General features: G+C 38.8%; 1 protein-coding gene across 8 annotated transcripts in view; it reads right to left on the bottom strand.

Annotated features, from left to right (window-relative positions):
• Positions 1-17,331, bottom strand: part of SDCBP (syndecan binding protein) — a 30,845-nt gene extending 13,514 nt beyond the window's left edge. For 4 of the 8 annotated variants that reach the window (XM_003902786.5, XM_009213080.4, XM_021942353.2 and 1 more), the window contains exons 1-2: positions 17,046-17,331; positions 5,241-5,306 (exon numbers count right to left, since the gene is read on the bottom strand). In XM_003902786.5, the coding sequence (XP_003902835.2) occupies positions 5,241-5,291 (51 nt within the window). In that variant the 5' untranslated portion in view covers positions 5,292-5,306; positions 17,046-17,331. The remainder of the gene's footprint in view (positions 1-5,240; positions 5,307-17,045) is intronic. The other 4 variants (XM_009213077.2, XM_009213081.2, XM_021942354.2 and 1 more) reach the window with 3 other exon arrangements.

Raw genomic sequence — 17,331 nt, 5'->3', positions numbered from 1 at the left:
TAGTAGTATCTCAACCTAGCCCTAAAATCAATGTCAAGAGTAGTCCCAAAGATGCTTTGGAGATATGAAAGCTTAGGTTAAATAAGTAAAGCCTACAAAAGCTTTGAATGGTACTAAAGTCATATGTTCTGATATACTTGTTGAGTCATCCTTTAATATTTATTATTTCATAATTTGTTAAACATTCTAGATTTAAACAAAATACAGCATGAACATCTTTATAACTGTAAATAACAATCCACAAATTGAACATGTGTTGAACTTTGAAAGTTCTTTCACCACGATTAGCTAAAAGGAGCTAGTGGCTTGTTATATTACTTCTTGAATCACGTCTAACAAAAAAAGTACCGTGCAGCACTGAAAAAAAAAAAAAGAGCTATAAAGACATGAAAAGACATGGAGGAAACTTAAGTGGATATTACTAAGTGAAAGAAGCCAACCTGAAAAGGCTACATACTTTATGATTCCAACTATGACATTTTGAAAAACGCAAAATTGTGGCGATAATAAAATATAAGGCCAGGCACGGTGGCTCAGGCCTTTAATCCCAACACTTTAGGAAGCCGAAGTTGGAGAGGTGCTTGAGGCCTGGAGTTCAAGACCAGCCTGGGCAACATAGGAAAACCTGCCTATGCAAAAAACTGTTTTGGCCGGGCACAGTGGCTCATGCCTGTAATCCCAGTACTTTGGTAGGCCGAGGTGGGCAGATCACCTGAAGTCAGGAGTTCAGCTGACCAACACGGCATGTTGTCATGTTTCTCATGGCCAACATGGCAAAACCCCGTCTCTAGTAAAAATACAGAAATTAGCTGGGCATGGTGATGGGTGCCTGTAAATTCCAGCTACCTGGGAGGCTGAGGCAGGGAGAATTGCTTGAACCCAGGAGGTGGAGGTTGCAGTGAGCCAAGACCGTACCACTGCACTCCAGCCTGGTGACAGAGCAAGACTCCGTGTCAGGAGAAAAAAAAAAATTTTTAAAGCTAGCTAGATGTGGTGGTGTATGCTTGTAGTTCCAGCTACTTAGGAGGCTGTGGCAGGAGGATGGAGGCTGCAGTGAACTATGACTGTGCCACTGTACTCCAGCCTGGGCAACAGAGCAACATCCTGACGCTAAAAAAAACACAAAAGCAAAAGCAAATTATTGGTTGCCAGGAGTTTCTGGAAGGGAAGAAAGAACAGGCATTAAAGGATTTTTAGAGCAGTGAACCTATTCTGTCTAATGCTACAATGGTATACAGTCATGTGCTGCATGTTCTGATCAATGATGAACCACATATACAACAGTGGTCCCATGAGATTATAAAAGAGTTCAAAAATTCCTGCTGCCTAGTGACATCATAGCTGCCGTTAACACAACTCATTAGTTTGTGGTGATAGTGGTGTAAATAAGCTTACTGCACTGCTAGTCATATATAAAAAAGACTAGCACCTACAATTATTCATGGTACATAATACTTGATAATAAATGACTATGTTACTCATTTATGTATTTCCTGTGTTATACACTTTATCTTTAAAGTATATCCTTCTACTTACAAAAACAGTTAACTGTAAAACAGTCTCAGGCAGGTCCTTCAGGAGGTATTCCAGAAGGCGCTGTTACCATTGGAGATGACAACTCCATGCATGTTACTGCCTCTGAAGACCTTTCAGTGGGACAATGTGGAGGTGGAAGACAGTGATATTGATGATCCTGATCCTGTGCAGGCCTAGGCTAATGTGAGTGTGTGTTTTAGTTTTTAACAAACTTATAAGCAATTTTAAAAAACTAAAAATTTAAAAAATAGGAAAAAAGCTTATAGAATCAAGATATAAAGAAATATTTTATATAGCTGTACAATGTGTTGTGTCTTAATCTATGTTATTACAAGAGTCAGAAAGTTAAGAAATTAAAGTTACAGGAAGCTAAAGTTAATTTATAATTCGACAAAGAAAAATCTTTAAATAAATTTAGTGCAGCCCAAGTACAGAGTGTTGATAAAGTCTACAGCAGTGTACGGTAATGTCCTAGGCCTCACATTCACTCACCACTCAACTCACTGACTCACTCAGTGCAACTTCTAGTCCTGGAAGCTCCATTCATGGTAAGTGCCATATACAGATGTACCATTTTAAATCTTTTACATCGTATTCTTACCATACCTTTTCTGTGTTTAGATACACAAATACTATTGTGTAACAACTGTCTACAGTATTCAGTACAGTAACATGCAGTGTTACTCTATCATACAGGTGGGATCATACAGGTTTGTAGCATAGGAACAACAGACTATACCATATTGCTTAGATGTGTAGTAGGCTATGCCATCTAGATTTGTGGAAGTACACTCTATAATGTTTGCATAACAAACTAATGTGGCATTGCTCAGAATATACCCGTCTTTAAGCAACACATGACTATATACACATCACTATACATTTGTCAAAATCCATAGAACATATAACACCAACAGGGAACCTCATGTAATGAAAATATGTAAACTTCAGGTGATATTAATGAGCCAGATGTACCGCTCTGGTGCAGATGCTCATACTGGGGAGGTTGTGCATGTGTGAGGACAGAGGGTGTACCGTACTTTCGGATCAATTTTGTTGCAAATCTAAAATTGCTCTAAAACACAGCTTACTAATTTAAAATACTTCTCCTTTGTATGTAGTTATGATTTTCTATTCTTTCATTGCTATTGTTTTTAATCCAAGGAATACTGAAGAATACATATAGAAAGCTCCCTGCAAACAAAGTTATATAAATTTAATTATGTTATTTGCAGTAAAAATGAAACAAAAGGATGTAACCCAATTTTAAGTACTGTAAACCATTAAATGTAGCTACTTATTTCAAACTTACTTTGAAATCTGACACTACTAAAAAAAAAAGGGGTTACAGGTGCCCCAAGGAGCATGCCAGGGCCTATTATTTCTGCCATTAATAGAAAGGATGTGGAAAAAACATGCTTGTAGCATCATGTCTGCCAAATTCTGCCCACCGTATTAGGAAACTGATAAGCTCTGGTTCTATATATCATTATTTATTAAAAGCTTACTTTGCATAAGTAGAGGAAACCACAGGCTCTTGTCAGGATTTGGAATGGAGAGAAAGGTCTAGGGACTGTATGATGTTAAAAGCCACAGCCTAATGGCTACTGCAGAATAGTTTACAAAATACGAATGGTTGGTTCATTGCTGTAATTTAGCTTTGCTGTGGTGTTAAAAAAGGCCAGCAGATGAGAAAATGAATACTACCTTCCTTCATAACACCATTTCAGGGGAATCTTAAGAATAAAAACAAACATGAGTATCATCCACCTTAGAAAATGATGCAAAAAAAACCAAAAAAAACAAACAAAAAAAACTACAGCCAAAGAGTTTAATGGCTAGATTAGGAATATTTTTAAATTCAGGGGTAATAAAAGAACCATGTTTCCCACTCCTTATTCACTGTTCTATCTCCCAGCTGCTTTCTGCTCTGAACATAAAAGGTTCTTTAATGTAAATAGCTATGTAATTCACTTCTGCTTAAAGAGGGCAGCATGATACAGATTGTAGCCCTCTTTATTTTTCATTCCAATATCTGTCAATATCAACTCTTCTGCTGCTGCTGTTTTCAAAATCAAAAGCCTCAGCTCATACCTGACTATGGTAAATTTACATTCAATTCCATAAAAACCTAACAAAAAAAGGATGAAAACAAAGAACAGATTAGTTATTCTTACGGGTCCACCTAAAAATCCTTATCAGTTAATGTGCTGATGTCATATTAGTGGCTAAGCAGTTATTCTGGAAAGCTAATTATTTCAGATAAAAGTCTTAAAAAGAGTGCTTGGGGGCCGGGTGCGGTGGCTCAAGCCTGTAATCCCAGCACTTCGGGAGGACGAGACGGGTGGATCACGAGGTCAGGAGATCGAGACCATCCTGGCTAACACGGTGAAACCCCGTCCTTACTGAAAAATACAAAAAAAACTAGCCGGGCGAGGTGGCGGGAGCCTGTAGTCCCAGCTACTTGGGAGGCTGAGGCAGGAGAATGGCGTGGACCCGGGGGGCGGAGCTTGCAGTGAGCTGAGATCCAGCCACTGCACTCCAGCCTGGGCTATAAAGCGAGACTCCGTCTCAAAAAAATAAATAAATAAAATAAAAAGAGTGCTTGTTTAGATGAACTACGTGGAAATAAAACCACATGAAGAAAATACTGACAAAATACTAAAGAAGTGATAGGAACATGTAAAAGATGACTGAATAGGCCACGTGAAACTTTGAGGCATCAAAGCCTTGGCAGCTGAACTGTAGATTTCAGAGATTTTACAACCCTCATTTTAATATCCATACTGGATCTATGATAGAAAATAATTGTTCATAATTCAATTATCAATAAGTAAATCTCACTTTCTAGTAAATTGAAGACAGGGCACCAATAAAATGATCTTCAAGGTAAGGAGTTTTCATTTATTTTGTCAAATTAAAATAATAAACAATAGCTGAAGAAATTCTAAATTGATAAAGAGATCAAGTTGAAAGCTAACCGTAAACAGACAAATCCATCATATACTACAAATTATCCTCAGTTAAAATAATTATCAAAAATTTCCCAAATAGCCAGAATTGGTCCCAATTCCTCACTTTGTTCTTAAGCAGAAGCATGTGTCTTCAAAATGCAAAGGACTATAAAAATTTTCAACTCAATGCAATGAGAAATACTGCAATCTCTACACAGTCATTTAGAGAATAAACAAGTGAAATGTCTGCTGCTCATCTCTCAAAGAAAAGAAATCACTACACTTTCCCTGTGCTTTTAAATAACTGCTCTTCTAAAAGTAGCATGTACTCCACTATTTCTGTAATTTTAACTTCAATTAGGAGGCAGAGAATTACTTTAAAGAGTGGTCATACCTAAAGATCCAAAAGACAAACATACCAATTTTATACAAAACTATGAATATCTAAAAAATTGGAGCATATTTTGTCAACTCAAATATGTTACATATAATTTAAATTTTAGTCAGAAAATTAAGCTACATGTAAAAAGTGTAAGTCAAATTAAAAAAATCTCATGCCTATTAATTCACAGTGAAATGAAAAAAAATTGCTAGTTTTTCTGTAAACTTTTTAGTCTGCAATTAATAAAACTAAAGAAAGGTTTATGAAGTGTAAAAATGAACAAATATATCTGCCATTTAGCTATCTTGCTTTACTTCAAGCAAGATGTTACTATGCTTGTTTTGAAAAAAGTATTTAAACTATCATACCTGAATTACTTTGTCTACCTTCAAGTCTTCAAGAGATGGATAGAGCGACATTTTTGCAGGATTCTTCTAAAGAAAAAAAGAAAGTTATATTACTCTGATGTCACAGAAAATGGAAATAGACACATAAACACGTATAACTATTTAACACAATAAAAAACATTTAAATTGCAAAACATATTAAAAAATAGGAATATATAGGCCATACCAAAAGTCAGCTGATACTTAAGAATCACCAAACTATCTCTCTTCCCCTAATATTATTACTGAACTATATCCATCACCGATTTTTAAAATTCCTTTCAAGTAAAAGTCCCTTCATTTTACAAACTTAGAAAATCAAATAGAATAGTTATGTGACTTACTCCTAACTTACACAAGTACTTGCAACTTAGCCAGGACTACGAAACTACCCTTAGTACAATGCCCTTGGGCACCACACAGCTACATTTCCTTCTAACAATAAAAGCCTAAAAGCAGACCATATGCAGTAACAATACATGAAACTTCTATTACTAAGAAAAATATATACACACATACATGTATATAGAAGAAACTATATTAACTAACAGATTTATCTTCAGAAGACAGATGGTAAAGGAGTGAGGAATAAGAGGGAAATTTTTACATTTCATTTAAAATACTTCTATATTAAGTAAAGTATGTTTTTTAGTTATCATAAATTGCTTTTTGTAATAATTTAAAACACAATTCTCTTAACATATTATATGAATACATATTTTAAATTTTATTTAGCTGTTTTGAGATGAATACCTGATACTTTCACTCAACCCAATAAAACAGAATATATGCTAAACTGGTACATGGTTTAACGTTAAGATTCTTGATTCAGGTATCAATTTATTACCTCTCATTTCCAAATCCACTTCTTACTGCTTTCTCTCCCAAAATGGAGCTGAGCTCTTTCAACATTGCTCTGTTACCAGCTGGGATGATGTTAAGCCTTGTCAGTAGAGGCAACTGGAGGTACACTGTAGGAGGAATAGGTTTTCTCCTCATGGTTCCAGTGTACTACTCTAGTCAGACTCCTGCAGTACCTGCTCCTACAGCATCTTGCAACTTGCAGGAAGTAGTTCCATAAGCATGCAGAAGCTAACCCCAGCACTCTGTTGAGTAACTGCAGCAGAATGCCACCACCAAAGAATCTCCCAGAGCAGCTTTCTCAACCCCGTCATGTGGCTTCTGCAGCAAACTGCAAGGTTCAGAACGCCAGAGGGAGAATTTCAGGGAAGTTCCAGAAGCAAGGTCCAGTGCCATCTGTCCCCTCTTCAACCAGACCTGGATCTCAGCCCAGGTAAGGGAGCAGCCCTAGAGTTAGTGGCTACTTATTAAGTCTGCTCTTACAGTATTCTTCAAAGTTGTCTTTACTTCTTACAAGTCAATCTCTATTTCTTCAATCATGTTATAACTAATAGTTCTGTGTATTAAACCTCCACTGTTAAAATCACTATATGGTCTCTGTCTCCCAGTTGGACAGCAGTTTTTTTTAATTAATATAATTCACACACTCTAAAATTCAGCCTTTCAAAGTATACAATGCAATGGTTTTTAATGTATTCACAGACTTCTACAATCATCTCCACTACCTATCTTTGAATATTTCCATCCTCCCCAAAAGAAAACGCATGCCTCCCCATTCTACCCTCCTTCCAGCTCCAGGCAACATACACTTTCTCGCCTCTGGATTTACCTGCTCTGGATACTTAATCTAGAATCTTAGGCTATGTGGCCTTCTGCATCTGGCTTCTTTCACATAGCATATGTTCAAGGTTCATCTGTGTTGGAGCATTTATCAGTATTTCATTCATTTTCATAGCGGAATAATATTCCACTGTATGTATACCACATTATATTTATGCTGTCATCAGCTCATAACATTTGTGTTATTTGCACTTTTTGGCTATTATAAATAATGCTGTTAAAAATACCAATGAGCATTTGCATTGTTAGCAAATAATATGTGAGTTTATATACTTTTTTAATAAATGCATCTTTAATTCTCTTGGAATATAGCTAAGCATGCAACCGCTGGGTCATATGGTAACTCTAATACCATCCCCTTGATGATTACAGGATTCGACATATGAATGGAGGGACACGGTCACAAACATTCAGACCATATCATACACCACTATCATATATGATTTACAAATATTTTTCTTATTCTGAAGATTGTCTTTTCATTTTTTTCACAGTGCATTTTGCAGTATGAGGTTTTTAATTCTGATGAAGTTGAATCTATATTTCTTCTTGGTTGCTTATGCTTTAGATATAACATCTCAGAAACTATTGCCCAACTCAAGGTTATGAAGACTTATCCTTATGTTTTCTTCTAAAAATGTTATGTCTTTAATTCCTGCATTTATATCTTTGATCTATTTTATGTTAATTTTGTACATAGTGTGTGGTATAGATCCATATTCATTATTATCCATGTGGAAACCCAGTTATTTCAGCACCACTTTTTGAAAATAACATTTTTGAATTGTCTTGGCACCGTTGTTGAAAATCAATTGATCATAACTGTATGCACTTATTTCTGCAATCTCAATTCTATTTCATTGATCTATATGTCTATCCTTATACCAGTACCACACAGTCTTGAGTACTGTACATTTGTATTAAGTTTTAAAATCAGTTAATGTGAATCCTCCCATTTTGTTCTTTTTCAAAATTGTTTTGGCTATTCTAAACCCCTATCAATTCAGTATCAGTTTTAGAATCAGTATATCTATTTCTGTAAAAATAAATAAATAAATAAAAGGTGTCCTTAAATCTGAAGTGAGTCTCTTATAAACTGGGTATAGCTGGCTCTTGGTTTTATTTTTTTAATCCATTCATCCCCTCTATGTCTTTTCATTGGAGAGTTTAGTACATTTAAAGTTATTACTGATAGGGAAGGACTTACAATGACATTTTATTAATGATTGTCTAACTTGAAACTTTTTTGTCCTTCCTTTCCTCTCTTGCCATCATGCTTTCTGTTTCATTTTTTTTTAAATAGATATGCTTTGATTCCTTATTTGTGTGTGTATTTTCTATAGGTATCTTCTTTGTGGCTACCATGGAGCTTAAATAAAACATCTTCTAATAAATCTATTTTAAGCTGATAACTTCAACTGCATACAATACTGCTTCTTTTCATCCATCCCCGTACTGCATTACTGATGTCACAAATTACATCTTTTATGTTGTGCATCTATTAATATTTTTATAGTTACAGGCACTTATACTTTTGTCTTGGAATTATATATCAGAAATAAGTGATTTACTCACCACCATTACAATAATAAGCAGGTCTGTATTTGTCCATAGCTTTATCATTTAATTTTATACTTTCACATTGAACATCCTTTTGTTTCCATTTAACAGACTCCCATTAGTATTTAAGTCAGATATAGTGGTGATGAACTCTCTCAGATTTTGACAATCTTATTTCTCTTTTACTTTTAAAGAAAGGCTTTGCCATATACAGTACTTTGCTGGCAGTTTTTCTTCCAGCAGTTTGACTATATCATCCCACTTCTTTCTGATCTGCAAGGTTCCTGCTAAGAAATCCACTTAGAGTCCTACAGAATCTCCTTTGTACATGACAAGTTGTTCTTATCCTGCTGCTTTCAAAATTCTTTGACAATTTGATTATAGTGTGTTTCCATGTGGATGTCTTTGGGTTGTTCTACTCTGGAGTCCATTGGGCTTCTTGAATCTGGATGTCCACTGCCTTCCTTCAATTTGGGAAGTTTTGGTCATTATTTCTTCAAATAAGCTTTTTGCTCCTTTCTCTTTCCAACATATGGAACTTCCATACAATCTATATTGATACAATTGATGCTCTCCCATTAGTACTCTAGTCTGTCTTCATTCTTTTTTTATTCTTTTTCTTTCTGCTTCTCTGACTGGATAATTTCAAATGACCTGGCTTCAAGTTCACTAATTCTTCTCCTTGAAAAACACTGCTGCTAAACTCCTCTTGTAAATCTTTCAATTCGGTCAAAGCATATTGCATCTGTTACAATGTTTGTTTGGTTCCTTTTTATGTTTTCAATCTCTTTGTTGACATCATTTTGTTCATGCAGCATTTTCCTTGGGTCACTGAACATGTTTATGGTGGTTAGTCTGAATTCCTTCTGAGATAATAAAGATATCTGTGTTTCCTTAAAGTAGGTTTCTGGATATTTTGACCCTTTGATTGTGCCATGTTTCCCTATTTCTTTGTGTGCCTTTTAACATCATGTTGGGATCCAAGCATTTGAAAAAATATCACCCCTGCCAGTCTTTGTGGACCGGCTCTGTAGAGAGAAAGATCCTCACTGATCAGCCTGACTAGAGATTCTGCATGCCTTCTGAACCTTTCCTGAGGATGCTTCTTCTCTACCAGTGTGTATAAATTCTCAAGATGAACTTGCTGGTTTCCTTTTTCAGGATCTCATAATCTTTTGCTTCCTGTGCTACCTGTCTATAGTACTTCAGGTTCTCTGGAGCTGCTGCAAGCCACCCAGCTCTCTTTTGTTTTCAGAGGCCTCCAACCTGGTGCCCTTTCCTGTCAGTGGGCTTTTAGAGTATGTCCACTCCTGCCTGTGCTCCAAGTCAGGTGAAACAGAAGCCAGTCCCTTGGGGGTAGCTCTCTGAAGTGTTGGACACATACTCCACTATTCTCTCCCTAACCCCTTTCAGAATGCCATACCTAGGGACAGGCTGCTGAGCTGTATCATCCTCTGTCTGCCCTACCATAGGTCCTCTAGAGCAGAAACAAGTCTTCCAGTTCTCTGTTGTTCTCAGTGGCTCCCGGGCACCTGGAATACACCAGCTCCTGTCAGCTTTCCAAGACAAGCAAGACAGAAGCCAGTCCCTCAGCCCACTGAAAAGGTGAACACTGGACACACATTCCAACTCTTTTGTCTCCCCAAGGAGAAGCCAGGAGTTGAGGATCTTCTCCTGCTGGTTTCATGCTGGGGGTGGGGAGGGACCATGGTGAGTGCATGCTAAACTGTCAACTTTGTTTTCAATGACCCCACAACCTGGTGCCCTTTCCTGTCAGAACTTACACTGAGGCAAAATAAAAACCAGACCCTTGGGTAGACCTCTGAAAAATCTGAATGTCAAACATATGTTTCAGTCTTCTCTTTCCCTCCCCAAGGAAAAACCAGGAGCCTGGAGTTTCCTCTCGCTCATGCCATGCTGAGCCAGGGGAATGAACTATGGTGAGCAAGTAGGATGAATTTTCCTACCATCTTCACTGCAGTTGGTTTACTGCTCACCTAGAATGTAGGAGCCTCTTAACTAGTTTCTGGATTTCTTACAAAGAGCTCTGGTGTGTGTATTGTTATTGAATCAATATTTCTGTGGGGAGAAGAAGTGTGTGAGCTTTCTACTGCACCTTCTTGCTGATATTACACATCTTTTATTTGTTTCTTTTCTAATTTCTCTGGCTATAATCTCCAGTACAATGGTGAATAGTAGTGGCCTGGTACAGTCCTTAAGGGAAAAACAGAATCTGGGTTTGTGGGAAAAAAAAAAATTCACTCTTGAGAGAGCACTATCAAAGATGATTTAATTGTATTAATCCAGGAGAACAAAGTGAATTACCTTCTTTGGTTCAAAGGATCAATTTCTTAGCAGCCTTTTCTTTAAACACAATTTTTTTGTCTTATTTAAACTTTCGGCCATTCTATCAACATAAACAAAATGCATATGATATATAATATACAAAATGTAAAGCAAGTTGCAATATCAACAACCAAAATGCACTGAAAAGAATGTTACCTGGCCATCTAATATTATTTCTATTTTTTATTTCTTTTTTTGATTCTGTCACTGGCTAACTTCAAAATCCCACTGTTCTCATGAAAAATGAAGTGGTTTCCTAACTTTTCTCTCCATAGAAGTTTCTCTTCAAATAAATATTAACTGAAGTTGTCTGAACAACTCTTGAGTTAATTCACACACCAGCAACTCAAGCCTAGAAGAAAAATGAACTTTCAATTTTTTTTTTTAAATAATAAATATTACCGTTAATTTACACTGATGTAAAAAGTAAGTTTCAGGTTTGCTTTAAGTATATTGATCTTAATTAACTCTCTCACAAAGCATTCCTCAATTTTACTTTCTTGACCCATTTCATTAAATTTCTTTCCAAGTATTAAAATGTTGTAGCTGCAAACCACTGACTGACTATTTGCCACCCAGGTCACATGCTTCCATGCCTGCATATTTTTGTAAAAGGTGCATTCTCTTCCAGGAATGTCCTTCCAGGACTCTCCACCGATCAAATTCCTAGTTAGCCTTGAGGCCTAGGTCAAGTGTCAGCTTCTTAAAAGCGGGTGACTTTGATGGCTTCAGTTGGATATTATTTGCTCCTCCCAACTCCTCTCAACTCTGCCTTAGATTATAGCTAGTACATGTTTATCTCCACTACTTAAAGGCAGGACTCACATTCAATATATTTACACAGCATAAATGCTTTTTCCTCATCCTCAAAGATATCAAATGTAGCTAGGCGCAGTACCTGTAATCTCAATAGTTTGGGAGAACAAGGTGAGTGGATCACTTGAGCCCAGGAGTTTCTGACCGGCTTGGGTAACATGGAGAAACCCCATCTCTACAAAAAATATAAAAAAGTAGCCAGGGACAGCGGCACACGCCTGTAGTCCCAGCTACTCCTGGGGCTGAGGTAGGAGGACCACCTGAGCGAAGGAGATTGAGGCTGCAGTGAGCTGTGGTCACGCCATCACACTCTAACCTGGGTGGACAGACTGACACTCTGTCTCACCAATAAAAAAAAAACTTTTTAAAAAGAAGATATCAAATGTTAGTATTTTGACAAATGTCATCAAAACAACAGTAAATAAGATAACTTTAAACAATTATTGAAAAGATCAAAATATTCTTAGGGCAAGTCCATACTTTTGAAGCTAACAGTGTAAAAAGCCTAACAGTGTAAAAAACCTAGCAGTGTAAAAAATAAAGCATTTATCATTTGTGGAAATGATAAATGCTTTATTTTTCTGAAGGGCTCCATTAAGTCACTTGTATATTACATTTAAACCTTTGACCTAATGGGAACGTCAGAAACACAGCCCTTTTTCAAGAACCACAAAGCTAACTCCGGGAAATCCTCCTAATTGTGGCTGGAATTTTATAATGACCAATAATGAGGTTTAAGAGGATTCTGAAAGTAACTATTACATCAGTGTAAGAATCTCATTTTACCTCACTTGCAACTCTTATCAAACATGATTATTGTACGAACTAAACTACAGAATTTTGTCTCTAGGCTTTCCTTCAAGTTGAGTAATCACTAAGAAGATAAAACTCCCAAATCTACTCTGTAAGAGTTTGATCAAACCTTCCTGATCACTACAGCTTTTTTCCACTGGCCTAATTCCTTGGAAAGAAATGGTACTGCCCACATATGCTTTGATCAGGTTTGGCCCACACTACAATATTTGCAATCTCTGTGACTCACTTCACGCCTTATGAAAGGCCCCTAAACCCAATGTATCTCAGGCCTCAGAAATAACTCCCAAATAGTTTCTATTAAGAGATCTTTCAGTGGTTGGGATAGTTTCAGGACTTCTTCAGAACACCAAAACGCTATATATATATATGTATGTATTTATATTTTGTCTGCCTCAGTACCAAGTTTTCCATTTGTCCCTCAACTCCCTCAGGGCAATATCAGAGTAATGTCCTTGAAGTCTTTAAATACATGTACAGAACAAAGCCCTCAACTTAAATACCCTACGTGATGTTTTGGAATTCTAGTTTATTTACTCTCTGGATTTAATATTCTGATTAATGAAGTAGGAAACACTGGCAAAGTTTTCCAAATAATATCACCTAGAATGGCAATACTCATCATTTTCTGAGTTATTAACCTTACCCCTCCTCAAACCACCAACTACAACTGGCCTCGCTTAAAAATGGCATGTGACTGTTTAAGGTGAAATTATGTTTATTTGCTTCTTTTAATCTAAGCTATTAAAACGGGAGTTCCCAACCCCTGGGCCATGGACCAGAACCAGTCGGTGGCCCATTGGGAACCAGGCCATCCACAGCAGGTGAGTGGCAGGTGAGCCAGCATTACCACCTGAGCTCTACCTCCTGTCAGATCAGTGGCAGCATTAGATTCTCATAGGAGCAGGAACCCTATTGTGAACTGCACTGCAAGGGATCTAGGTTCAACTTTCCTTGTGAAATAGTTTCATCTTGAAACCATCCCCCTATCCCATCCGTGGAAAAACTATCTTCCATGAAACCAGTCCCTGGTGCCAAAAATGTCGGGAATCCCTGTATTAAAAACATCTTGGGATAATAAAAATTTAGGACTGCAGAATCATTGATTTTTTAAAAAAATTACATGACAGTTGATAAGCAATTAGTTGAATTCAAAGATGTTGCCTATTTCAACTACTGATATCTTCAAAACCAGGGAAATTTGGAGTAATTGGGTTTCTTTTGTTGAAGCAGTTATTAAAACTTCTAGTAAAGTTGTGTTTCTTTCTTTTTTTTTTTTTTTTGAGACGGAGTCTCACTGTGCTGCCCAGGCTGGAGTGCAGTGGCCGGATCTCAGCTCACTGCAAGCTCCGCCTCCCGGGTTTACGCCATTCTTCTGCCTCAGCCTCCCGAGTAGCTGGGACTACAGGCGCCCGCCACGTCGCCCAGCTAGTTTTTTCTATTTTTTTAGTAGAGACGGGGTTTCACCGTGTTAGCCAGGATGGTCTCGATCTCCTGACCTCGTGATCCGCCTGTCTCGGCCTCCCAAAGTGCTGGGATTACAGGCTTGAGCCACTGCGCCCGGCCGTAAAGTTGTGTTTCATTATTTCACTTCTGCAAACTATTCATAGAGTGACTGAAAAATTTAAAATATAAAAATAAAGTATCAGGCCAGGAACCGTGTGGCTCATGCCTGTAATCCTAGCACTTTCGGAGGCTGAGACAGGAGGACTGCTTGACCCCAGGAGTTCAAGAACAGCCTGAGCAACACAGCAAGATTCCATCTCTAAAAAAATAAAAACTAAAAAATGAAAAAATAAAGTATCCATTGGACCCAGATGGTAAGCATTCCAGATGGCTCATACATGAGGTCTAGAAACACAATTTGATATATCCTAAGCAGTCTTCCAGAGCAGTGTTTCTCAATCTGGCTAATCATCACAGCCAAATTACCCGAGGCTCTAGTTATTATAAAATCAGCTTCCTGGGCAGACACAGATTTCATGGAAGGACTTAGGAACTCTTCTTTTTAATAAATATCCTGGGGGTTTCTAATGATCAGCCATTAAGAAGTATGTCCATATGAAGTCCACTCCAAGTAGAATATTTAATCCTTACCCATAGGATTCCATTTCTCACCTAGTGAATTGGCAAAAATCCAAAGTTTGACAACATTCTCTGACATCAAGGCTTTGAGAAACACTCATATACTACTAATGGGAGCGTAAACTAGTACAATTACCATGGAGAGTGAGTTTGCAGTATCTACCAAAATTCTAAATTCAGATACCCTCCAACTCTGCAGTATCACTTCAGGTCTCAAAACCTGAAGTGTACAAATATATGTGCACAAAGGAAGCAACATATGAAAAAGTTTATTCACCGCAGCACTGACTGTAACAGCAAAAGACTTGAAAGCTATACATGCTGATATTAGAAAAGCTCCAAAATATTATCACTAACTGGAAAAATAAGAGCAAAATGTGGAGCAGTATATAAAATGTTAATGTTTGTGCTAAAAGGAGGCAAATATAGCTTATATGTTTGCCTGTGTAGATATAAAATATCCCTAGAAGAATACCTAAGAAATGTAAAAAAGTTGCCTGCCTGCCAGAAGGAGACTTGATACTATATACCTATTTACACTGCTTAAATTTTGAGACATCGGCCGGGCGCGGTGGCTCAAGCCTGTAATCCCAGCACTTTGGGAGGCCGAGACGGGTGGATCATGAGTTCAGGAGATCGAGACCATCCTGGCTAACACGGTGAAACCCCGTCTCGACTAAAATACAAAAAAAAAAAAATTAGCCGGGCGAGGTGGCGGGCGCCTGTACTCCCAGCTACTCGGGAGGCTGAGGCAGGAGAATGGCGTGAACCCGGGAGGCGGGGCTTGCAGTGAGCTGAGATCTGGCCACTGCACTCCAGCCTGGGCAACAGAGCCAGACTCTATCTCAAAAAAAATAAAAAATAAAAAAAATAAATTTTGAGACATGTGACTGTTTACCTACTCAAAAACAATACATTTACAAAAGATGTTGGCAGCACTTGAAAAGAAATTAATAAATGCTAACGTTAACTATTGCTAAAAGTAGAAAGTATTTTAAAGTTATTTGGGGGAGCTTTTCTTTTTTAGAATCTCTTGGCATTTAATACCTATGAAAAGTACCCAAATCTGGCAAAAACAGAGAAACTAGTTGTGTCACGCTCATTTTAAGAAACTCTTTAAACAGTACATTTAACCGGCAACCATTAGCAAATTCTTCCCCTATTGTTCCTCTTTTTCTCCTTTTTACATCTTTTCCTATAATGCCCAAAACTAAAAGTTAATGTCTCCAAAGTTAAATTTAATTTTCAATGGAGTGACTACTTACTGACCATTTTAAAAGTCGTTCTACTTCTTTTTATTCTGTGCCACAAACCACTTGATTTATAATATTTCTGTACCATTTAAGGCACAAAAGTTTATAGAATTAAGTTGGTAACACAGAAGACAAAAGGACATATTTTCTACCGTTATCCCTCGATCTTAAACAGGAAAATAAAAAGACTGAACAAATTTGAGTTTTAACTAATCACATATACATTTAGAAATCAATTTAAAAGGCCCGCCGTTGTTTTTCAATGTAAATGTCCTCCTTTAATCAACTATTTATTTTTGAAACAAGCAGATATTAAGAGTTTGGTAAGCCGAGCGTATTTTCTAAGCAATGCACGCAATGGAAAAGTCAACAGTAAACTTGTATGTGGTTATACAGACTAGATAATCTAGAAACTCCTTTCAAAAATGGGCACATTCGAAGACTCCATGACTCAATAATCCCACTTTGGTAAAAGTGAAACTTTCCACATCCATATGCCTTCCCTTTCCCATTATTACAAGGAAATCCTGAAAGGAAGTCTGAGTCGTCAGATCTCAGGGGTATTTCCTTCTAAACACACCTAACTGGAAACGTTTCTCCCTCAGGTCCAACTTCTCCAGGAAAAAGCTCAAGGCGAAAAACCTCTCCCCACCCCCTTCCAAAAAAAGTCAAGGCTTCGCCCACTAAAGGAACACTTCCTTCCTCCTTTCAAATCCAGGACTTCCCGAATAACCCAAAAGGAGGGTGATTAAGTACAGACCAAGAAACGCGGAGCACGGGGAGGAACCGTGACCAGAGGCTCTTTCTTTACTCAACTCGAGATCGTACCGAGGAGAAAACAAGGATCGAGAGAGACTGTCGCAGGAAGAACCCCAGAGCTGGGGCGGGGGCTGCCGGCGTTCACCCGGCCGGGCCTCCGGGATCAGCCAGCCCCGGCCCCAGCCCCAGCCCCAGCCCCAGCCCAGGCGGGAGCCCGAAACCCGCGGGGTCGCGGCAGGCAGAGCGCGCTGCTCCCGCAAACTTGCCCCCCAGCCAGCAGGGCGCAGGGAGGGGCGCGGAGCACCCTGAGGAGAGGGCGTCGCCGCTGCCTCCCGAAAACGGCTGCGACCGGGATGCAGTCCGTGAAGTGGCCCGGGGACCCTCACGCCTCTGCCCCAAGTCCCCGCGCCCGGGACCCGGCACCGGTGTCCTTCCTCCCCGCTTGGCCTCTTACCTAGCCCCACAAGGAAACGCTCGCCGCCACCGCCTCCGGTCACTGGCACGGACTTCTGAGGCCCGAGGGTAAGAGAGCGGCGCGCGCCCGAGGACCGCCCCCGAGGCGCGTCATGGCACCGCCCCCGCCTTCAGCCCGCGCAGGCGCACCGCGCAGGGTCAGGTGATCACGTCCCTAAGGTAACCGGGCGGTAGGGGTAAAGAGGCCTGGGCGTGGGTCGTTCCTGCAGCTCCAGGTGTTCGGCAGTGCGGGGCGGTCCATGCCGGCCGCTCTCCGCTGCCCAGCG

Source organism: Papio anubis, chromosome 8, assembly GCF_008728515.1.
Source record: "Papio anubis isolate 15944 chromosome 8, Panubis1.0, whole genome shotgun sequence".
NCBI classification, from domain to species: Eukaryota; Metazoa; Chordata; class Mammalia; order Primates; family Cercopithecidae; genus Papio; species Papio anubis.
Note: the sequence above shows the minus strand (reverse complement) of the source record. Positions and strands in the feature narration are given on the sequence as shown.